Genomic DNA, 25,752 nt, shown 5'->3' on the forward strand with positions numbered 1-25,752 from the left:
ACTATCAAGTCAAACAAATGCAGAAAATTGGGACATGCCAAAAGAGCACAGAACAGATAATGATAATGGTGAATTATCCACTGAACAAGTGAGACTCTACTAATGTCTGGTAAAATGTAGGTTAAAGGAGAGCTGGACTAATGGATAAGTAAGTGGAGATAAGCGGTGGCAGAGCATTTACATGGACAAGGCCCTGGAAAGAATAAGAAGTGGAAGAGCAGAAAATGCCTTATCTTGTTAAAGCCAACTAGTAAAGGGAACAATGGAGAAAGAAAACCCAACAATTTGGCAAGCCTCCACAGTAAAATGGACCCAGGTAAGACTTACCAATTGATGTTAAAACTGGCTTGTGAACATTAACAAGGAACAGGATATTTACTTAGCCTCAAATTATCTTCCACCAAGGACTCCATAATTACTTACTAATTACAAAGTACAAAATGTTTATCAATTAACCTTACACTGGAGAAACCTGGCAGAGACCATCTTAACTTTAAGTCCATAATAGGGCAAATTGACACTGAGTGCTTGCTGGTGGGCAATGGGAAGCAATGTGACCAGGAACACTGCTTTTGTGGTTCTGCTTGTCCAGCGTGGGTAAACAGAACCTAATCAGCAGGAAACATCTGACCTAAACTTCGGTTCATGCTACAAAGCCATTATTAGTCTGTGCTTTGAAATGTTAAGGTCATTTGCAGGAGATGAAAAGAACATGACAACTAAGTGCAGCTTCTGCTCTTGACTTTCTGAAGGACTATTAGGACAACTGCTGTGAATGGAGCTGTGGAACAAATGGCAGAATTGAATGACTGCTAGTTTTCTGACTCTGATGTTTCCACTATTGTTATGTATGGATTGGATTTCTTTTTAAAAGCACTCTTGTAGCCGTCTGGCAGGGCATGTTTTGTTTCCAGCTCCCCCTTCTCATGCCCCACCATGCACCCTTTACAGTGATATTCTAGCCACATGCCTGGAGACAAAAGAGCCCAGCAGCCACGGACTGAAACCTCTGAAAGTGTGGGCCAAAATTAATCTTTCTCCCTCTAAGTTGATTCTCTTAGATATTTGTCACAATGGAAAATTGACTCAATGGTACCCCTATATCTTTGTACATGGTTCATTCTGTTTACAGTTAGGAATTTTAAAAAAGTGTTTTTCTTTTTAAAAATATCAGCATGCAGAGTTTGAAGTGAAGACTTTAGAAGCCTATTAAGAATCTGAGAAAATTATACTGGCAAAGACAGCATGAATAAGCAGATATCAGGTCCTGAAACCTGCATTAAGAAACTGTGAAATCTGTCTACTTTCAAATATATCACATCTTACAAAATTCACTTTAAATATTATTGTTGAGAATACGTACACCGGGCGATGGTGGTGCACGCCTTTAATCCCAGCACTTGGGAGGCAGAGGCAGGCGGATTTCTGAGTTCGAGGCCAGCCTGGTCTACAGAGTGAGTTCCAGGACAGCCAGGACTACACAGAGAAACCCTGTCTCGAAAAAGAGAGAGAGAGAGAGAGAGAGAGAGAGAGAGAGAGAGAGAGAGAGAGAGAGAGAGAATACGTACAACAAAATATTAAACATCATTTTAAATATTATTGTAGAGTGAAAAATTATAAAGACCATTTTATGAATTATATACAGGTTCCTCTGAATTATATACAGTTCCTCTGAAATGTTCCACTGTTCTTGGTTACCCCCCACCTTTGGTCTTTCCAGTGTTACAGCCTGCTGGTGTTCAAAATTTGTAAAGCAACCAATCATGTAACCGCGCAAAAACACAACCAATCATGTATAACCGCGCGAAAATTCCTCCCTTTCCCTACCCCATGCTATAAAAAACCCCTCAGCTTGCTGGCCTTTTGTCAAAATTCTGTTCCTGTGTGGACGAGCAGTTTTGACCTTGGCTAGCCAACTTTCTCCCTAATAAACCTCTGCTAATTGCATCCAGGTATGGTTTCTTGTGATTTTTGGGTGGTCATGATTTCTTGAGACTTGAAGAAGGGTCTCCTGAGTTTGGGGGTCTGGGTGGTCATGATTTCTTGAGACTTGAAGAAGGGTCTCCTGAGTTTGGGGGTCTTCAATTATCATTGAGAATATGTATAACCAACTCTCTCTTGGGTTTTAGGACTAGGAGCAGAGTGACCAAAACATAGTGACTAAATAAGACTGAGTGCTTGAATAACATAATTAGAGGGTAATACAGAAACTCCTCACAGGTTCATGGTGGTGTGTCTTCATGTTACCTGTCCCTGTCCAGCATGTGACATTCTTGAATTCCAGAATTGCTAAAGTGTTCCTCCAATCTTTCCTCTGTGTTAATCACACCTTTGAAGTTCTCACTATAGTGCTAAATGGTGGACACATACATGTTTTATGGATCACAAAAAGTTGAGGAGTCACTATGAATTTGATGCAGAAGAGTATTTGTTCCTAAGAGAGTCTGTGAAACAATCTCAAAAGACTGAGAAAGCAAGCAAGCAGCAGTAAGAGAACGTAGCTAACCTGCATCCATTGGACAAAGGGTGTTTGTGCTTACCTGTAGCTGTCCAGCAGCCACGGATGAACTGGGTTTACCTGACAGGTGGGCTGGAAATGAAAAGGAGCCGGAGGGGTGAGAGAAACATGGATCAAGGCTCCAAGTTTAATAGTCAGCACTGTGTTTATATAGGGAAAGCCCCACAGAACCCATCCTTTGTTTCAGGTGCAAAGCAGTCTCAGCAGGCAGTCTCTTCTAAGTTCTTGTAGGAAGCTGCAAGTGTAAACAAAGCAGCAGGATTCCCCTAGGTGTTAAGGTCCTGTCTGGCAAGCAATGTCTGTTCAGACTGCTCAAGGCTGGGAAGGGCACTTACCCATGACTTTTATTCCATAGGCAAGTATTTGAAAACCAATGGTTATAATAACTAGAACAGACGTCATCCATGAGAGGGAGAACAGCACGGTACTACTTAATGTTAGTGCAGGTGGAATGAGCAGACTGAACTCTGTGGGCCAGGCCTCTCTGGAGATTTGGTTCTGGGAAGGGAAAGGAAGGTGACCAGATAATAGGAGGAATGGCTGAGAGGCCGAAGGATATTGAACCCAAAGAAGAAAAAGCTGGATGATGGGGTGGTGGTGAGTGGGGACGATTTCTGTCTTTGATTCGCTAAAGGGCATCAGGAACAGAAATAGCAGATTTATTACTGGGAAACAGATTTTTTGTTGAGTATAAGGAAAAGCTTTTTACCAATTAGACAAGCTAAAAAGAAGGGTGTGTTTGAACAGTCATAGGATATGATTCATTCTCAGTCCCCAACTCTTTGACAGGTTCTGAATATGTAGTACAGGATGTGTTTTAATAGACTGGATAATGAATTTTCAAGGATTTCAAAGAAGTATTTCATGAATCCGATGAATTCAAGAGTCAGTAGCCACTAGGCCCTCCCAACGATGTTTATGGTTTTGTCTTATCTCTTAGCTTGGAGAGTTTGAGCATTTTGGGAATAAAATATTACATATATTGGGGAGGGGTGGACTTTCCATTATATTCACATGAGGCATCTTGCTCTAGCATGGGTTGTTTCAATTACAGTTCTTAACAGTTAGGAACATTCACTTTTTTTCTAGAAATCAGCTGATCACTGGGGGTGAAAGTCAAAATGCTTTTATTTGAGAAAAATTCAGTTAACATAACAACAGGACTTAAGAAAACAAAAGTTCAAGGGAACATATGAGAAACACTGAAATGTTTAGCAGCTCATGAATATACACCTTCAAGTTGCTGTGAGCCAACCTGCTTTCTACGACTTCCTTCAATCATTATGACTCTTCACTGAAAAGTAAAATCACTCTTTAATTTTATCACATGCACTGTGGTACTGGTAGTGACCAGAAGAGAGTATCAGATTCCCTGCAACTGGAGTTACAGATGGTTGTGAGCTGCCATGTGGGTGCTGGGAACTGAAACTCGATCCTCTGGAGGAACAGTAAATGCTCTTAGCTTGTTAAGTTGTCTCTGTAGATCTTAAATCCGACCTTTTACCTAATGCTTCCATGAGGTTGGCATACAGAAGATTCACCTGAGAAAGAAAACAGCAGATCAACTTTGGGAAAAAGAAAAAAACAACCAGTGTAGGAAAGCTTCCCATATCCACAGTGATGGCACAGAAGTCTGGCCCGTGTGGACTGAGATCTGAGTTCCTACTGGGAGTACAAATAGTCCTTTCTTGAAGAAGAGGAATCCCAGGATAGTAGGTCTGTTTATTTAGGAACAGGCAGCTCTATCTAGTAAGGGAGGTAATCAAAACAGAAAAGATTCATTGTTCTTATTTGGTAACAAGGCTTTTTCCTTACCAAACCTACCCTGGTTAGCTAATGGTCTAGATGCTTGAAACAGAATAGTCCCTAGGGAAATGCCTGTTTGACCAGCCGTTGTTTGCACAGAGGCCAGCCCTTACCCACACACATTGGCACTGACAGTGATATATCCTTCCATAGTGCACTCCTGGCAGTCCTCATAATTAGATTCCACTCAGTACCCCTGTTTCCTCTTCTCCACCCTTTTTGGTTTCACTCTTAAGAAATTAGTACACAATCTACCACATAAAGTGATGGGGAAGCACTGAGCTCTTCAATGATGAAGATCTTTACCTAGTCAAGCAAGGTAGGATGTGTCCTTATGGGAGCCTGTCATGCCTTCTGTGGCCTCTAATGCAGGGTTCTCCCACTTACCTTTGCTTCATAGTTTGTTTTGAGGGAGTCAAGTTGTTCAAGGAACTCCAATGCCATTCCAGCCCACCTTTCTGCAGCTAGATACTTGTCCTTTCTATACATCAATATTCCAATATTCCAAGCCTTGATCATTAGCCATGCAATCTCCTCTTCTGGGTACCTTTCCTGAAATCCAAGAAGAGTGGGTGTTTTCAGCTGTCATTGCCAATATTGACTGTAACACTCTGTCATGTCCCATTACAGTGAAATAAGAGGTGCTGGGCTAGCACTGAGGAAAGATTGTTCCTGGAGAACAGGAGAGTATCTTGAACATATGGCAGTTGTAGAATGTTCCACAGTGAAGTCTTAGGAAGTGACACAAATGTGGGAAAAAAAAGCACTGAGGCCCTCTTCTACTAAAAGAAAATAAACTCAGAACAACCAGATCTTGGTCTCCCTGAAACAAGAGAAAAACCTGTATCCTGCTTGGATCTTTCATTGCTGCCATCCTCAGCCAATTATCTCCTCAATCCCGAGATGGTCAAGAAATTGTTTTACTGAGTCTCTTAATTTCCTTGATCAGAATGAGTTTCTATTCTTGCAACAGTAATAATATTAATCATTACTGTTGAGATAATCTACTAAGCTATGAACAAAGATCACATTTCTGAGATGGTCCCATAGCCTTATCAGTGGTTTTTAATACCACTAATCACAAAATCACATTAATGTCTTTGTAGTATTCTGCAATAGTGAAAAGGAGTGGTGTAAGAGCAACTGTCCCTGCCCTTGTCTAGGAGATGGGAAACAGAGTGTTTGTGCTGAAGCCTTTGTTTACCCAGTAAGTCTCAGGCTCTGGAGGGCAAAGATATCATAGAAGACTTCAGAAAAGCTTCTTGAGTGGCAAGGATGTCATTGACTTCTATTCATTATTTTTTTGCTTAAGATGGGGACCTTCTTATGTTGCCTAGTGTGCTCTGAAATTTTTGGGTTGCAGCGATCCTCCTATCTCAGCCTCCTGATACAGACCCTTACTACCATACCCAGCTGTCCTTCAATTGGATCTATAAAAATGCTATGTATAAGACACTATGATAATGAGAGTGCTGGAAGAGATAAGACAAAGCTCTCATCTTGAAGGACACATGGCAGCTTTGTGGAAACAAGGCATCTGCATATAAAGATGACTTCATGGAGTTGAGATTATATCTTAGTGACAGAGTGCTTGTCTAGTTTATGAGGCTCTGGAATCTACCCCTAGTAACACATGGGAAAATGAGTTCCCAAGGCATTATTAAGGGTTTGTTAAAGTGCCATGGACATTAGGTGCCCTGGTATAGTGATAAAAAAGAACACTAGCAGAGCTTGGCCAGAGACAGTCTAGTTTGCCTGAAATATTAACTTTATAAACATCTACTTTTCAAATTTACTGTTATTTTTTTGTTTTTGTTTTTTTGAGATAGGATTTTTCTGTGTAGCCCTGGCTGTCCTGGAACTCTCTCTGTAGACCAGGCTGGCCTCAAACTCAGAAATCTACCTGCCTCTGCCTCCCAAGTGCTGGTATTAAAGGCGTGCGCCACCACTACCTGGCTTAGTCATTTCTTTCTCTGCATTTCTATAGAAAACTTTACATTTCTCTAATATAACTTATATCACATAATTTTGAATTGTTATATATTTCTTCTAGCCTGTTGATTTTTTTTTGTGATACAGAATTTCTCATTTCATTTTTGTATTCTTGGAGTCCCAACACTATGCCTGGCACACAATAAAAGCACAAGTTTGCTGAATGAATTGATGAATGAACAAATGAGTCAATCCTCAATCGTTTACAACTTCTTGCATAAACTTTTGTTCTCTGAAAGTTTGGTCATAACCCTGTAGAGCACTTCTAATACAGCACCATCTTTCTTCTTTACTCAGCAGGAGTGAAGTGTTGTTACGGCCATTTCCAGATGGCCCCTCCTTCAGCTTTTGTTTCACACTTTGTCTCCATATTTGCTACAATGAGTATTTTGTTACTCCTTCTAAGAAGGACTGAAGCACCCACACTTTGGTCTTCCTTCTTCATGAGCTTCATGTAGTCTGTGAGTTGTACCCTGGGTATTGAGAGCTTTTGGGCTAATATCCACTTATCAATCAGTGAGAGCATACCTTGTGTGTTCTTTTGTGATTGGGTTACCTCACTCAGGATGCTATGTTCTAGTTCCATCCATTTGCCTAAGAATTTCATGAATTCATTGTTTTTAATAGCTGAGTAATTGTGTAAATGTACCAATTTTTCTGTATTCATTCCTCTGTTGAAGGGCATCTGGGTTCTTTCCAGCTTCTGGCTATTATAAATGAGGCTACTATGAACATAGTGAAGCATGTGTCCTTGTTATATGTTGGAGCATCTTCTGGGTATATGCCCAGGAGTGGTATAGCTGGGTCCCCAGGTAATGCTATATCCAATTTTCTGAGGAACTGCCAGACTGATTTCCAAAGTGGCTGGATATGAAATCAACTCAAACAAATCAGTAGCCTTCCTCTACTCGAAGGATAAAGAGGCTGAGAAAGAAATTAGAAAAATGACACTGTTCACAATAGTCACAAATAATATAAAATATCTTGGTGTGAATCTAACAAAGCAAGTGAAAGATATGTATGACAAGAACATCAAATTTCTGAAGAAAGAAATTGAAGAAGATCTCAGAAGATGGAAAGATCTCCCATGCTCCTGGATTGGCAGGATTAATACAGTAAAAATGGCCATCTTGCCAAAAGCAATCTACAGATTCAATGCAATCCCCATCAAAATTCCATTTACATCAATTCTTCACAGAGATAGAAAGAGCAATTTGCAAATTCATTTGAAACAACAACAACAACAAAAACAGGATAGCAAAAACTATTCTCAACAATAAAAGAACTTCTGGGGAATCACCATCCTTGACCTCAAGCTGTACTACAGAGCAATAGTGATAAAAACTGCATGGTATTGGTACAGAGACAGGCAGGAAGATCAGTGGAATAGAATTGAAGACCCAGAAATGAACCCACACACCTATGGTCACTTGATCTTTGACAAAGGAGCTAAAACTGTCCAGTGGAAAAAGGACAGCATTTTCAACAAATGGTGCTGGTTCAACTGGAGGTCAGCATGTAGAAGGATGCAAATTGATCCATTCTTATCCCCTTGTACAAAGCTCAAGTCTAAGTGGATCAAGTACTTCCACATAAAACCAGATACACTGAAACTAATAGAAGAGAAGGTGGGAAAGACCCTCAAATACTTGGACACAGGGGAGAAGTTCCTGAACAGAACACCAATGGCTTATGCTCTAAGATCAAGAATTGACAAATGGGACCTCATAAAATTGCAAAGCTTCTGTAAGGTAAAGGACACTGTCAATAGGACAAAACAGCAACCAACAGACTGGGCAAAGATCTTTACCAATCCCACATCCGATAGGGGGCTAATATCCAATATATACAAAGAACTCAAGAAATTAAACTCTAGACAGTCACCCTGCATCCTATCTATTTTCATGGATTAAAGCTGGATATTAACAATAGAAACAACAAAAAGTATACAAGCTCATAGAAGCATAAGAACTCACTGCTGAAAACTGGGTCAAGACAGAAACCAAGAAGTAGATTAAAACCTTCATAGAATTGAATGAAAATGAAAGTGGAACACACCTGTATTAGTTAGGGTCATTATTGCTGTGATGAAACACAGAATAAAACAACTTGGGGAGGAACCGTTTTTTATTCCAGCTTATATTTCCCCATCCCAATTCACAGTCAGAGGAAGTCAGGATAGGTACTCAAGCAGGGTAGGAACCTGGCAGTAGGAGCTGATCCAGAGATCATGGAGGAATGTTGCTTACTGGCTTGCTCTTCATATTTGATCAGTTTGTTTTTTATAGAACCCAGGACCACCTGCCTATGGATGGTGCCACCCACAGTGGGCTGGACCCTCCCCTATTAATCACTAAGAAAATGCCAGGCTTGCCTACAGCCTGGTCTTATGGGGGCAGTTTCTCAACTGAGGATCCCTCCTCTCCGATGACTCCAGCTTGTGTCAAGTTGACATAAAACCAGCCAGTACAACACCCAAACCCATGGGAAACAAGGAAGGCAGTTCTAAGAAGCAAATTGATAGCACTAAGTGCCTTCATTAAAAAATACTGAGGAGATCTAACATTAGTAATGTAATGACACACTTCTAGAAAAACAAGAAGAAATACCCCCAAAATGAGTAGATGGCAGGAAATACTCAAACTTAGAGCTTAAATCAATGAAGTAAAAATAACAATAAAAGCAATATAAACAATCAATGAAGAGTCATTTTTTAAAATAAAATCAACTCACTGGCATGTGAGTGCCAGTGCCAAGCTTTTATCTGAAAGTTCCAAGGTCAAGTTTCTTCCCACATAGTGGTGTTAGAGAAAGCCAGGTAAAACAGAAGGTTGAATGAGATTCAAGATCTCAACATGACATAAAAATGTCTAGATTTCAACAAGAGGATGTACTCACTAAACTAAGAACTTTTTAAACTAAGAATATTTACACTGAACAACAAAAAGACAAACACTTGATACTTCTGAGATGGCACAAATGTTACAATATCAGCTAAATTTTTTCTATGGCTTTTAAAAATAGTGTAAAAGTACAGCACACAGTTTACTAGCTTACCACTTTGAAGTGAACAGTCTACATTCACATCACTATGCTACGATCAGCACTACCCAACCACCTACAGAACTGCTTTAATCTTTAAACACTCAAATTCTATAGGCTCCATTCCTAGCAATCACCAGCACTCTATTTTTCATATTTCTCAATTTTACCACTCTTGGTACTTCACATAAGTGGAGTCATATAATATCTATCCCGTTGTGAAACATAATCACTTGATAAACTGCCAGAGAATTATGACGACTGGAACGGGCAATTTGAGAAGGTTATGTACTGTACTATTCTAAAGCTCAATGCACACTATATGATTCCATTTAGATAACATTCTCAGAATGACAAAATTATAGAAATTGGCAATATTTTAGTAGCTGGCTATTTTTAAAGCTGGGACTGAGAGAGAAGTGAAAGGGATAAAAAGGGCAACAAGAAAGATCTCTGTGGCGATGGACAGGTTCCCTGTGTTGTTTGAAATAATGTCAACGTTTTGGTTGTGATTTTGTTTTTGTTTTCTCTTTTAGATTTTTGAGGCAGGTATTTTTATGTAGTCCACACTTGACTCAAACTCTCTGTGTAGCGGAGTATGACCTTCAATTCCTAACTTGCATGCCTCCATGTCCTGTGTAATGGGATTATGAGTGTGTGCTACCATGCCTGGCTTTTGATTGTGATATTGTGATATTTTGTAAGGTATTATTGTGAAAATCTAGGTAAAGAGTGTACAAGATTGCTATTCTATTTCTTATAAGTATATATAACTATAATTATTTCAAAAATAATAATTTAATTAAGAGGTAACCTAAACAACCCAATTTCTAAAAATAAATCTACAATACTATAAAACCTATTATAGAGTACATAGAAATGTCTACTTAAGCATGTGATCCCTTCCCCAATGGGCTCTTTCATTGCCACTAACTCTGAATATCAGCCTAAGCCTCTCATTTAACGTGAGATTTCCTACTAAAAACTGGTAAAGATGCACTGATAGAACGAGTCCAGTAATAAAGGGGAAATTAAATGAATATTTATGTAACCTCCAAAGTCACATGTTAAAGTCCTAACTTTCTGTCTTAGTCAGGGTTTCTATTCCTGCACAAACATCATGACCAAGAAGCAAGTTGGGGAGGAAAGGATTTATTCAGCTTACACTTCCACACTGCTGTTCATCACCAAAGGAAGTCAGGACTGGAACTCAAGCAGGTCAGAAAGCAGAAGCTGATGCAGAGGCCATGGAGGGATGTTACTTACTGGCTTGCTTCCCCTGCCTTTCTCAGCTTGCTTTCTTATAGAACCCAAGACTACCAGCCCAGGGATGGCACCACCCACAATGGGTCCTCCCCTCTTGATCACTAATTGAGAAAATGCCTTACAGCTGGATCTCATGGAGGCATTTTCTCAAGGGAGACTCCTTTCTCTGTGATAACTCCAGCTTGTGTCAAGTGACACACAAAACCAGCTCCTTTTTCTGTGATAATTTTAGCATGTGTCAAGTTGACACACAAAGCCAGCCAGTACACCTTCAAATTGCCAATATTAAGAGTTTGGATCATCAGGAAGTGAACAGGTAAAAAGGGTAGTCCTCACAAATAGGGTTAGTGCCATTATAAAAGATCCCAGAGAGATCCCTTTTCCTTTTGCCATTTGAAGTAAAAGAAAGAAATTATGTCATCTATGAGGAAGCAGGGTCTTACTAGAGACTGTACCAGGGCCCATTTGTTAACCACAGATGATTTTAACTAAATTAGTAACCTGACTTTTTAAAAATGTCTTCAATTGTAAAGCCAAGATAAGTAACAGTGACACTGTCTATTGAATCACAGTGTGATAATGGATATAAAAAAGTAAAGCATAAATGCTAACTGTAAAGCATGGTGTGTGAGGCAGAGGCTTTATATTTGTGTAATAGGCATTCTGTCAGTGTATGGAGGTAGCTGATAAAAGTTATCAACTTAATAAAATTTGAAAAAATGATAAAGGGAGACTTTTCTGAGCATTTGAAACACAGCAGATACATAGCACATTCAATCAAAAAGAAAAACGCGATATATGCAAGATAAAGAGCTAATAGAGTCACCAAATTATTTTCTGTATAAAACCCTGAGCATATGATCTTGTTTCGGGTTATGGGCAATAATGGACAGGAAACTCATCAGAAAATTAGAAATTGGCAGGCTAACAGAGGAGTGATAGGGATTACAACTGTAGTGTGAGAAATAAAAGCTCCGGTAAAATCAAGCTCCTCAGAGAAGCTGTGGTCTTGCAGAGACTGTAGAGATTGATCAGTGTGTAGTTACAGTAAGTCTAATTTTAATTTGCATATAGAAAACAGTTGAAGTTCCAGATGTAGCTTCCAGCTTAGAAATGAATTTCCCCCTCTTCCTAAAAGGTTAAATGTTGCAAAAGAAAAGAAAATCCAAACTGATCAGTCCTAAAGTTTTTTTCATATTTAAATTCATATAGGCCAGAATTAAGTTGTTCCAGGAAAATTCTAGATTTCATTAGTCACTGATAGCTTGTAGCAGATTGGCACCCTACTTACTGTCTTATATTGGGATTTACAAATCCTGCTATATAAAGAACAGCCAAGAAGATTCTTATATTTTGTTGTTGGTTTTGTTTACCTGCTTGCTTTTGAGACAGAGTTTCATGATCTCAAAATCACTATGTAGCCAAGGATGACCATGAATTTCTGATGTTTCTAGGTGCTAGATCACAGGTGTGGGCCACCACATTTGGCTATGTGATGTTGGAGACAGAACCCTCAGTAAGCACTATACAAATTGAGCTACATCCCAAACCAATATACTTAGATATATCATGAATTTAAGTAATGACTTTCTGTCTGATTTTAAGCAAGCCATCTTACTGTCCTCTCAAACTACAAACTCTTCTGAAAGTTTTCTTGGTAATTGTATTTTATCATAGCAATAGAAAAATAACTAAACCAAGATGTAAAGTGGTGTTTCCATTTTGGAAAACAGAGGGCAGCTCTTTACAAAGATAACCACAGAGCTAGCAGGGGACCCCACAATATATGTATATTGTACATATACATTTAAGAAAATTAAATATATATACTACAGCCAGGCTTAGTGGTGCACATCTTTAGTCCTAGGACTTGGCATGCAGTGCCAGGCACATCTCTGTGAGTTCAAGTCCAGCCTGGTATATATAATGAGTTCCAGGCCAGCCAGAGCTATACAGTGATATAGTGGGGCCTGTCCCTCCCTCTCCCTCCCTTTCTATCTACACACACACACACACACACACACACACACACACACTAATTACAGAAGCAAAACAACTATATACAACTATATACAAATGGTCATAGGAGTGTTATAGTGGTGCCATAGAAACAACGCAAATGCTTAATTAATGAATTGACAAACAAAATGTGGTATAGAATTTTTTCAACAAAAAGAATGAAATACTGGTAAAGTGATAACATAGATGGACTTCAAAGGGCAAGAAAGAAGGCAGGAACCAAAAGAATCTTCACTGAAAACAAACAAAATCGAAAGGGACCGAAATACACATTTTTGATCCTTCTATTTTATCACCTGCCTCCGAGATATGGTGGGAATAATAATAAGCCTTTTCACAAAATTAATATAATCATAGAGGAATGAATTATTTCAGGCTCCAAAAATACAAAACAATTCAAGATGCCTAGTAGTCTTGTGATTCTAACCCAAACCTTAGTAAACTTATACTAGAAAATTCCTACTATTAACTATTTATATTTTATAAATCCAGGGATATTTTTAAGTGGATGTTGCAATGTGAATTTACCATAAAACTCCTATCAGAAAGTGTCATTCTATATTAATTCAAATATACATGGCACTTTGGTTCCTTACAATCATTTGCAAGTTTACTATTGCTCTTTGACTTACTGTTTGGCTAATGAGGCTCAGAGCATGTTTTAAATGTCTCCAAACTTCTTTCAGGGGATATGGTGCTACATTCCATACTTCATCTGACACCAGAAGTTCAATCAACTTGTGCATGCATATACTGAAAAATAAAAAGAGAAAAGTCATCCTTAAGGAAAGAAATCATTGGCCTGGCTAAGAGAAATAACTGAGTCTCATCTCACATTGAGAGCTTCAAGGCAGTTTTTTTTTTTTCCCTTGAATTTGATTGTGCTTCTAACCTTGGAAGACAGTTTTGAAGGTATAAAAGGGGTTGATCAGTCCTTCCTTTGATACTTGTGGTTGGTTGTCTTTTTAGGAAAGTTCAACTCCTTCATGAAGGAATTGTTTAATTAACTTATTATTTTTACTTGTGTGTGACAAGCACTCAAAGGTCAGGGAACAACTGTCGAGTTGTTTCTATCCTTCCACTATGTGGGCCCTGGAGATTGAACTCAGATCATCAGATTTGGCAGCAGGTACCTTCATCTGCAGAACCATTTTGCCAGCCCGGTTATGCCATTGCCATATTTTATGAGTTGATTCAATTTATGGGCATATAAAGAATCATGCTACCTCTTCAAGGGAACAAAGAAATTAAAATTGGATTTAAACTGACAAAAAATGAAAATCTCACTTCTCAGAGCAGAAAGACTATAAACGAACTTTTCCTGAAGAAAAAAAAAACAACTAAACCACATAACATTATTGATACTTAAAAGTACTAGGGAAAAAAACAGAAGAAAATATAAGAAAACTGTTGGAGTTGAGTGGTGGCTAACCAATTTATGATCATTTGGGATATTTAGTAGATGACATGAAGAAAGGAAGATACATAGTACTATTTTATTATATGACAAAAAATAAAGGGAACCAGGATGTACCCTTCTTTTTCTCCTCTGGACAGTATATTCCTTAATCTTGCTTAATATTCCCCAGTGTCTACTACAATTTTCACTACAAAGAAGTTTACAGGATAGTTTCCCTATAATCTTCTATGTTGGCCCAGTTGATTATAGTGGGTGACTTATGGGACAGTGACTAGTGGTTTTGGTTTTGTTTGTTTCTCTTTCATGAAACTTAATTTAGGTGTCAAATTACATTTACTAACCTGTATCTCAAAACATCAACTGGCCTTTTCTTTCTGTAGATCAATAAAAGTTTTCTCAAGGCCTTCTGTGCAATAGTAGGAAAGTGTGCAGGCTTATCCATAGCTAGTGCTATAAGAAGAGAATGCCACGTTATCTTATTCATTACAGTTTTCATGCAGGACTATAACATGAATTCTCTAAGGGAACAAGAAGATTCTCTCTCTCTCTCTCTCTCTCTCTCTCTCTCTCTCTCTCTCACACACACACACACACACACGCACACACACACACCAAATTTTATAAAAATGATGACTCTACAGAAGCTTTCAGAAAGAGTCTCTTATCTTCAGGAAGAGTACTATGGTAGGACTTTCAGGTAACATTCATTCTTCAACAATTAGTGTTTGAAAAGCTACTGTTTCTGTAACCATGCACATAGTTCTACAGGTGATGCAACTATCTTATGAATCACAGTGAAGAAAAGGCAAGCTAAGAAAGAAATAGAAGCAGATCAAAAAAGGGCTGCTAATCAAAGGCTTCATTGGCCACATGGCTCCAGCAAACTCAAGGCAACTGTAGTTGTACTAGAGGCTATCTAACACCTTTCCTAAGGATGCTCAAGGTCTTGAGGAAAGTAACAAGTAAAAGGGAAGATAATCAGGGTATTTCCGGCAGTATATACCCCAAATGGCTTTGAGGCCCATAAGTCCTATAGAATAGCTTTAAAAATTGAAAATGACACTTGTGTTAAAATATTTCCAAGTTTCTAGGGGCTAGTGAGATGGCTCAGTGTGTAAAAAGGTACTTCCTACCTAGCCTGATGACCAGATTTCAATCCCTGGGGCCTATATGCTATAAAGAGAACTGACTCCTGCAAGTTTTCAGTTAACTTTCACACATGTAAACACACACACACACACACACACACACACACACACACACACACACACGGGGGAGGGGGGGAGAAATGTAAAAACTTTCAAAAATTTTCCAAATGTCTCCATACGTTTTAGTAAATTACTAAGGCTGAGTCATCTTTGATCATCAAAGTAGCTATTTATCATTTTTAGCTACTTCCCCTATCATGTCATTACATAATTAAATTCTACATATAGACTGCATTTGAACACCTATTATGAACAATGCTCTTCACTAAGATTTATTAATATAATACATAAGTAATTATTGTTCATGATCCTAATGAGATTACAATCTTATAGAGTGAAAAAGATAACTATATAAATGATTTAAATTCAAAATAGTTTAAGAATGCACCAGAGAGGGAGAAACAATATACTATGAGGAAAATCATCTCAAGGTCAGAAGACAGAAAACACTAGGATCTAAATGGGCACTGGCCTTACACAGGTACAAATAGAGCACTTACATGCCATTATTTCAAGGGTTTTGCTTTCTAAACCAGGCATCTTCCAAACTGAATCCAGAAAGCTTTTCAGTGAAGGGTCATTTGTTTTGGTTTTAATTTCAAATTCACACAGCAGAAGCATTACCCCACAGTCATCACCTGAGAAGTCTCCTAAAAAAAGGGAAAAATTAACATTTTCTGTTACTTCAACATTAGTACTCTCTCCTATCCTATCCTAACTGGACAAGTTTCCCTATAAGGAAAAATTAATTTCACTTACAGTTTGAAGGCCATCCTAGTCTCTATTGATAGACTTTCAACATTTTAATATCTGTAAGTACATCACTAATTTAAACCCTGCAACACATTTACTAGCATTTACTGCATATTCTGAAAGTTCAACTGTGATGCTTATAACTGGCCTGAAAATGTTCTGGTGCTATTGCTAAGAGTCTAATGAACATGCCTGCATCCTTTGAGCTGACGCTCATAGTCATGGCTGAATTAAACAGAAAACATAATGATGCATGAACAAACAATAGTTTTATGAGCAAAAGAGTTTCCAAATTTGTTTCATTTATTTATTCAGTCAACAATGTGCCTTGGTTTTCATCATGAGAAGAATATGATTTCAGATGCTACACACCATACTTGAGTTCAATTTGCCATCCGTTGAATGATTATTTGAGGTAGCTGCATGCAGCAGCATGACATGATGGTGCATGGTACGGTGCTCCACACCTGTAATTTTGGAAGACTTGGTTGTCTAAGCCTCTTCTAGGCAGCTTGCTGGTCTCTGCTTCTTCCAGGCAGCTCAGATTGACAATCTCTAAGCAGTTCTTACTGCTTATTTATGCATAGGGGAAGAAGGACCTAGTACATTTGGTCAGTTTCAGGGACTTTCTGAAGCTACTGAGTTATTTACTTCCTGAGCATAAAGAGTTTGTTTCCCTGCAGCAGGCATGCTTTAATTTCCCTTAGAGCATCCTGTTTGACCTCCCTACAAGCATCCCAAGTCTTAGGGAGCCATCCGCCCAGGATAGCCACTTGTTTACTTGCCTTTGAATACATATCCTGTCTTAAATACCTAATTGTCGAATTTCCTTTAACATTCTGTGTTTTAATGAACTTCCTTCCAAGATGGAAAGTTTTAATCCTGGAGGAAACTGCTACACAATAATGCCCCCTTTCTAAAAATGTTTAGGAGCAGAAATAATTCAGTTTTCTAGATTTTTGAATACTCACGTGTTATATTATCTATAATGAGATATATTGAAAATTAGACAAAATTCATTTGTTTATTATACATCGATGCAGAACATGAAGGAAAATTTGTAGGTTAGCGTTTTCTATCCATCTCCTGTCTTCTCTTTTCTTCCTTTCCCTTCTATTTATTTGTATGCATATGTACATGTATAGGCATGCGGGCATGTGGAGTTCAGCGGACAACTTGCAGGAGCTTGTTCTCTTCACCTTCCATAGGGGTCCTATGGAAACTTGGGTCATCAAGATGAACAGCAAGCCTTTTTACCTATCAAGCCATTTTGCTGGCTTTCCCCTCACTTTTTAAAACAGGCTTCTGGTATATAGCCAAGGTTGGCCTTGTACTCAGTTCTCCACTCCCCACCTCGCAAAGTACTGGAATTATAAGTGTGTACCAATGTACCTGGCTTTTATAATATTTTCAGTACTCTTTTGTGTTGATCGTGACTGGCCATATGAGGTGAAATGTGGACTTTCTCACTTGTGGCATTATGCCTGTCCTAAAATGTTTTGGATTTGGGGGAATTTTTATAATTTAGATTTTCAGTTTTCAACCTGTGAAATAAATCATAATTTATAATCACTGCCAATAGATAATCAACAAACTTCTATACCTGTTATTATCAGTGTTGAAGTTAGAACATGATTCTCCCACAGTTATATGTTACCTCCTAAATAATGCTATTATTAAACTTTAGTGAGTCCTTCCAATTCTACATAATTTTCCAAATGCCTTTTCTCTGGTTGCAGAACATTCAAATTCCTTCAATCCTTTTTCAGTTGTTTTACTTTTGCAACATTTTCTGATGTTTTTGTTCTTCTTTTCTTTTACTCCTTCCTGGCCTTCAATCACCTGGCTTCAGTCACCCTTTCTAGGACAATACAATACTTGTTAGGAACAGTGGAGTGAGGGTCAGAATAAGAAAACCTGTTATAAAGAAGCTGTGTGGGTCCTTTGCAGTGCATTCTATGACGCATTCAATTCAAGCACTCATACCAAACATTTGGAGCAGTCCTAGGAAAACTTTGTCCCAATCATGATCTCTAACTTGACTTAGGACTGTTAGTAAGCCAATGACAAAGTCAGATGATCTTTTGTTGTCTTTAGTTCTCATGTATACCTCTGAAAGTTTAAGTTCTTTTATATTGTTAAAATAAGTGCTTTATTTTTAAAGTATATTTTTACTTTAAAGAATAAATAAAAAGGCATTCAAATTTAGGTATCTGACTAAACATTTTAGCCAAAAATTAACAAGGGAAAGCTGTTACTTTAGGAACAATAGCATTATTTTTGCCAATGTTAAAAACTGAAATTTCAAGCAAATGTTTCAATTAAAATTTTTTATATTTAGTTTTATTTCAAATTCCTGGGTGTTTTTACCTACATTTATGTCTATGGACTATATGTGTGCCTGGTAGCTGTGGGGGTCAGACAAGGGGTTGGATTCCCTGGGAATGTAGTCATAGATGTTAAGCCACCATGTGGGTGCTGGGAATTGAATCCAGGTCTTCTGGAAGAGCAGTCAGTGTGTTTAACCCCTGAGTTTCTCTCCAGTCCAAATGTCTGAATTTTAAAACATTGTCTTCATCACTATGAGATGACAATTTACCAAAGAACATTTGAAGCTTTTTTTCTGAGATTGATTATATTAACAAACGCCAATATTACCTGCTAAAATTTTAACATATAACAAATATAAGTATTTTTATTGAATAAATTAACATGCCAATGTTTGGACAATTTTCATAATTAGGGAATTAACATTTTTGAAATGACAATGTATATATTATATTGATAAATCATTAGTAAAAGAAACATTTAGAGTATTAGATACTGGATTTTAGTGTTAATGCATGGAAACTACATGTTTTAATTTCTGCATCACAGGCAGTTAAAATAACTATCAACTGAATTTTAGTATGGTATGAAAAATTTATATCCACAACCATCTTAAAAAGGTTATTAAAATGTTCCTCTCAAATATAGTTAGATAAAACTAGCAAGTTCTACTGTTCAACAGCACAGTGAGGTAGCTATAGTTCATATTATCCTATATATCAATCATATATTAATAACCAAAAGAGAAGAGCCCGAAGTCTCTAAACAAAGTAATATGGAATGGAAATGTTAATTACCCTGATTTTATCAGTGAATACTGTATTGCTATATAACTTATAAATACCATTAAAATAAAAAAAAATAAAATGGGAAAATATTCCACATTCACAAATTAGAAGATTTAACACTGTTAAGATGCCAATACTTGCAAAATAAAAAAAAAAGCCAGGAGGTGGTGACACATACCTTTAATCCCAGCACTCGGGAGGCAGAGACAGGTGGATCTCTGATTTTCAGGCCAGCCTGGTCTATGGGACAGCTAAGTCTATACAAAGAAAGCCTGTCTCGAAACACTCCCCCCTCCCCCAAATATAGCAATACTTTCCTACATCTGCAGATTCATCAGAATCCCAGATGGGTATATTTGCCTGAAGAAACTGACAAATTGATTCAAAAGTTTATATAAAATGTCAGCTGACACAGAATAATCAAAATAATCTTGAAAGAATATAAAAATTGAGTGGCTAAAACTTCCTGATTACAAAGCTTATTAAAGGAACAAAAAGATGGATATTCTGGTACTGTCATTAGGATAGACGTATATATCAATGAGAGCTAACTGATAACCCAGAAATGAGGACCTGAATCCATGGCAAACTAATTGTTCACACAGGATACAAAACTATTCATAGGGAATGACTAGTCTTTGAAACAAAACTGTTCTGTGACAAGTAGGTAATTACATGTTAAAGAATGAAGTTGGATTTGTACTTGATGCCATATACAAAAACTAGCTCAAAATGGATTAAGCCCTTTTTCATAGAACTGAATGAATTCTCACTCTGAAGGGACTAGATTAATTACTATGTTAGGTTCTTATAAAATGAGGCTAACCTTCCTTTTTTGTTTATTTCATATTAGCTCACTCTTTCACCTTCTGCCATGTTGTGCTCTCATTACATGCCTTCACTGATTTTGAACCCCCCAGCCTCCGGAACTATGAAACAAATTATACAGTAGACGATAGTCATCTGAAAAATAATGCACATTATATTTCATGGGAAAAAGTAGTCACCAGAAAAATCAAAGCCATCATAAGCCACCATAGGTACACTCATTAGGATGTCTGGAATAATGATGATGGTGGTGATGATGATGATGATAAAAACATTGCTAAAGAGGTAAAAAATTTGAAGCTCTATACATTGCCAACGGGAATGTAAAATTTTGCAAATGCTTTGAAGTACAGTTCAGCAGTTTCTCAAATGATTAAGCATAGTTATCATATGATTAGCAATTCCACTTCTAGGTACATATCCAAGAAAAGTAAAAGTATGTACAGACAGACAAAAACTTGTACACAAATGTTTATAATAGCATTACTCATCATTACCGTAAGATAGAAACAAGCTAATGATCAATTGATCGATAGATGAATAAAATAGTACATTTGCAAAATGGAATATAATATTTGATTATGAAAAGTAATGAGTGCTAAGAGTCACCACAATGTGGGGGAACTCTGAAAATATGAAATGTTCTAAATTAAATAAGCCAGTCACAAACAATACATATTATATGATTCTATATATAGAAAACATTCAGAATATGCAAATCTAATTGAACAGGACATAAATTAGTGGTTCAGAAAATACAAGGGTTGATAAAAGGTTCGAAGTTTCTTTATGAGGTAATGGAGTGTTGCCTGACTGTGGTTCCACTTAGCTGAATATAGTAAAGTCTACTGAATTATACATTTTTATGGATAAATTGCATGGCATTCCTTTTTTCAAAGATTAAGTAATTTCTTTGGATGCTGTGTGTCGAATGTATGCCACATGTGTGTGGGCACCTGCAGAGGCTGGAAATGGTCGACAGATCCCTTGGTGCTGGCTTTACAGGTAGTTATGAATTGCCAATATGGGTGCCAGGAACTGAACTTAGAGCCCCTAAAAATCAACAAGTATTCTTGACTGTTTATCCACCTCTCTAACCACCCTCCAACATATTCATTGTTCAGATTGAATCCAGTGCACCCTATTGTGCATGACTTCTTTTCCTTATGATAGATAATGCCTGTGATTTTCATTTATATTTCTGCATGGACCAGAGACTATTTTCTTTTCTTGCTTTGCAGTGTTCTACTATACAAACATTCAATTTATTTAATTCATCCTTCTGTTGACATGGTTGCTTCAGATTTTTAGCTCGTATGAATAGAAATATTGTGAACATTCTTGTGCATATTTTAGTGAATAGATAAATTTATTACACTTGAATATATGCTTATGGGTGAGATTGCAAAGTCATTGCTAAGATGTGTGTGTGTGTGTGTGTGCATGGTTTTACGAGATACCACTAAACAGTTTTCCAAAGAACTTTTATTAATGGCATGCCTCTCAGCTGTGCTCCCTATCCTTCTAACAGTTGGTATTAAAAAATCTTTTAAAATTTATCATCACAGGGATGGCCATGCATGCCTTGGTATGCATGTGGAGGTGAGAAGACAGATTTGTGCACTGAGTTGTCTCTACCTTTCCATAAATCCTGAAGACTGAATCTAGCTCATTGAATTTGCATGGTTGTGAAGCAAATGCTTTTACCCACTGAGCCATCTTGCTGGCCCAATAACTGTTACTTTGATCTTCAATTTGTATGCAGTATGTGGTGGTTCGAATAAGGAATATCTTCCATGGGCTCATGGATTTTAACAGTTAATCCCTAATTGGTGATACTCTTTGGAATAGTTTATAGAACCTTTAGGAGATGGAGCCTTGAAGAGAAAGTATGTCACTGGGGACAGGCTTTGAGGGTTTTGGTCTTGCCCCACTTCCTGCTTTTTCTCTGTTTCTTGTATGTATGTTTCTTGTATTCTCTCTTGTTTCTTTTCTTGAAAATTTGATGAGACAGCTTCCCACTTCTGCTGACAGAAATGTCCTACCTGTTACCATGCCTTCTTTATCATGATGTACAATATTCCCTTGGAACTGCAACCCCAAATACACCCTTTTCTCCTCTAAATTACTTGTGGCCAGGTCAGCATTTTAGCACAACAGAGGGTTGTCAATACATACTAGCATCACATTTTACTTCTAATTTGTATCTCCTTGATGACTAATGATATTGAGCATCTTTTCTGTTATTTGTTGACTATTTGGACATTTTCTTTTGTGATATTGCCATGTAATTCTTTTGCCTATTTGTATTGAGCTATAGGTGTATATTTTACATAGTCTGAAATATGTCAAATTTATGTGTTGTTTTCTTCCTTTCTGTGGTTTGTACTTTTTCAGTAGTAGCCTTTGACAATCTGAAGTTCCCTTTTGTTCTTTTGTTGTTCTGTTTTGTTTATAGAGACAGGGTTTCTCTGTTTAGCCTAGGCTGTCCTGGAACTTGCTCTATAGACCAGGCTGGCCTCAAACTCAGAGATCTGCCTGACTCTCATTCCCAAATGCTTGGATTAAAGTTTTATGTCACTATTGCCAGGTTTGACAATCTGAAGTTCTTAATTGTATCAAAGTGTATTTTATTGTTATTTTCTATTTTTGTTATTTTCTTATATGGTTGATAATCTGCATTCCCAAGGTCATAACAATATTCCTCTACAATTTCTCTTAGAAATCTTACTGTTTTACACTTCATCTTTTGAGAAAGAATCTTACTATACCGCCAAGGATGGCCTTGAATTCCTGATCTTATGTAGTCTTCCTGTCTCAGCCTCCTGAGTAGCTATGATTACAGAATGTGCCAATGTGCTCAGCCTATCTCAAGTCAATGTTTATACATGGTGTGTGTGTGTGTGTGTGAGTGTGTGTGTGTGTGTCTGTGTATAATGTAAAGGGAGATCAATGTTAATGTTTTTCCCATATTTACATAAAATTATCCTATTTTAAGATAAAACAAGAGTAACACAATAGCCCTTTCCCCATTGTGAAGTATTAGACACATTGTTGCAAATCAAATCACTATTTCCAGGCTATATTCTGGATTCTTTGTTTTGGGATTTAAATCCTAGGATTCTACCTATCTTTTTCACAATTGCCCTTTGTATCTCCATAAATATTTTCATATTATCCTTTCAGTTTATGCAACTGAATCAGCTGGGATTTTGACTGGGATTCTTTCAGTCTGTGGATCAAATTAGAAAAAACTTCATAATATTGACTTTTCTAGCCCATGAACATTAGACATTATATGTGTATGTACATACACACACATATATAAACTTCATTTATTTAGCTCTTTAAGTTTTTCAAGTGTTTTAAGAATGTCTGCATAGAGGTCTTCTACATCTTTCCTTATTGTTTTATTTTTATACATTTAATGGATTTTGATGCTACTTAAAGTGATATTTTAAAAGGTTTTTTCTTTTTTTCTTTTTTTGGTTTTTTGAGACAGGGTTTCTCTGTGTAGCCCTGGCTGTCTTGGAACTCACTCTGTAGACCAGGCTGGCCTCGAACTCAGGAATCCTCTTGAATCCTCAGATTCAGAGAAATCCTCAGAGATTCAGAGGAATCCTCAGAGCCTGCCTCTGCCTCCCAAGTGCTGGGATTAAAGGTGTGGGCCACCTCTGCCTGGCTAAAACAGTATTTTTCAAAGTTATTTAAGTCAGCTTTCTTTCCTAAGCTCCTTCAGTATGTGCAGTTAATTTTTTATATAGTCAGATTCATTTATCACAGCATGAATACTATCTGTAGTTCCCTCCACAATCTGATTTATTTTATACAGTGGAATTACTCTTCATGGTATATAGTTATAAGGGTTTTACTAATATATTCATATGTAAATATGTGTATACTATCACAGCTCCATACAAACATCCCTTTGTCCTATTTTATTTCTTATACTGCCCCTTTGTAGTGAATCCATCTCATTTAAAAACCTCTGGACATCACTAAAGTTATCTTTGGTTCCTATATTTTTTATTTATTCCAGGATGTCAAACAAATAATCCACATAAATAGTCTGGCAATTTTTAACTTAGCAAATACATTTAATATCAGCCTATCACTGAATGGTATTTCCTTGCAAAGGTGTATCACAGTTCATTTATCCATTTCAGTTTATCATCTGTGTTCCAGTTGGACTTAGATGGGCATATCCTAGGAATGGCAGATTGGTCTGTTTTCTATGACACCTTCAAAGTCATGGTATATAGAAACAGTTCCACTTTTATCATCTCTTTAGAGAGGCAGAATTCCCAAGCAATATATATCCAGGGCCGAGAGTGTTTCCTCTACTCTCCAATACAGAAATAAGGCCAAGAGTCATCGAATACACCTGGAATACACTCAGGAGGCTGAAGCAGAAGAAAGTTTGGGCCAGGTTGGACAAACTAAGGTTGAAAGGTTAAAAAATCTGCCCATAGAAATCCAACAAACTACACTGAGTGAGAACTATACTTCCAGGTGGTCTGATTCACAGTCAACTACTAAAAGACATAGAAAAAAAGAGATGTAAATGGCTAGAATGTTGAAAAACAAAACCCAAGAAATTATTTTTTTGAAGAATTTGGCCTGACAAAGAGAGAGAGTCTAGCAAAGTTTTGAAAATGGGCTTATATCGAGATGATCACAGATGGTCACTAGGAGTCAGCCAGGAAAATGTGATCAATTAAACCCGAAATGTAAAATGGGAGTCCTGGAATTATTCCAGCACAGTGTTGAGTAGAAGCAATGATATAGCACATACCTCATTTTCTTGACACAGGTGGGGAATTTTTCACATCCCATCATCAAAAATTAATTAAGGGCGTTTTGCTGGGGCAGACTCCTGGCTGGTTTGCTCCTGTGAAGACACCATATCCTGACCCATCCTAGAGGAATCACTGTACTCAGAAAAACCAGTAAGAATACTCCCCCCTCCCCAACCCAATGCCCCAGAGCTGCTGCCCGGAGCCTGGGGCACTCAGGACACATCACCCATCAAAACACCACTCTCTCGAATACCACTCCCCTTCTACCCCTTGCTTGGTCACTTTGGCTGGGGCAGACTCCTAGCTGGTCTGCTCTTGTGAAGACACCACATCCTGACTCATCCTAGAGGAACCACTGCACTCAGAGCAGTTGAGGAAGCTAGACTCCCAGGGGTTCTAACATGCCCAGGATCATAGGATTTCAGGATTCCAGAGGCAGCCTGAGTCCCAGGAGCTCTTTAACCCAGGATCTCAGGATCACAGGATCACAGAGACAGCTAAACTCTGAGGAGTTCTGACACAACCAAGATAACTGGGGAGACAGACTCCAGTCAGAGACAGTGGGTGAAGGCAGAACTAGAGATAACCAGGTGGTGAAAGGCAAGGGCAAGAACATAAGCAACAGAAACCAGTTACCTGGCATCATCAGAACCCAGTTCTCCCACCATACCAAGTCCCGAATACCCATCACACTGGAAAAAGCAAGATTCAGATTTAAAATCACTTCTAATGTTGATGATGGAGAAATTTAAGAAGGACATAATTCCCTTAAAGAAATGCAGGAGAACACAAGTAAACAGGTAGAAACCCTTAAAGAGGAAACACAAAAATCCCTTAAATAATTGCAAGAAAACACAAACATACAGGTGAAGGAATTGAACAAAACCATCCAGGATCTAAAAATGGAAGTAGAAACAATAAAGACATCACAAAGGGAGACTACCCTGGAGATAGAAAACCTAAGAAAGAAATCAAGAGTCATAGA

General features: G+C 37.7%; 1 protein-coding gene across 1 annotated transcript in view; it reads right to left on the reverse strand.

The window, feature by feature from the left end:
- Nucleotides 1-3,629: 3,629 nt before the first annotated feature.
- The window catches only part of Tex11 (testis expressed 11), a 245,179-nt gene continuing 223,056 nt past the window's right edge, over nucleotides 3,630-25,752 (reverse strand). Inside the window, exons 25-29 of the mRNA XM_034486384.2 lie at nucleotides 15,772-15,921; nucleotides 14,405-14,513; nucleotides 13,276-13,396; nucleotides 4,712-4,876; nucleotides 3,630-4,059 (exon numbers count right to left, since the gene is read on the reverse strand). Coding sequence (XP_034342275.1) covers nucleotides 3,985-4,059; nucleotides 4,712-4,876; nucleotides 13,276-13,396; nucleotides 14,405-14,513; nucleotides 15,772-15,921 — 620 coding nt within the window. The 3' untranslated portion in view covers nucleotides 3,630-3,984. The remainder of the gene's footprint in view (nucleotides 4,060-4,711; nucleotides 4,877-13,275; nucleotides 13,397-14,404; nucleotides 14,514-15,771; nucleotides 15,922-25,752) is intronic.

The sequence above is a fragment of the Arvicanthis niloticus genome, chromosome X (assembly GCF_011762505.2).
Source record: "Arvicanthis niloticus isolate mArvNil1 chromosome X, mArvNil1.pat.X, whole genome shotgun sequence".
Lineage (NCBI taxonomy): Eukaryota > Metazoa > Chordata > Mammalia > Rodentia > Muridae > Arvicanthis > Arvicanthis niloticus.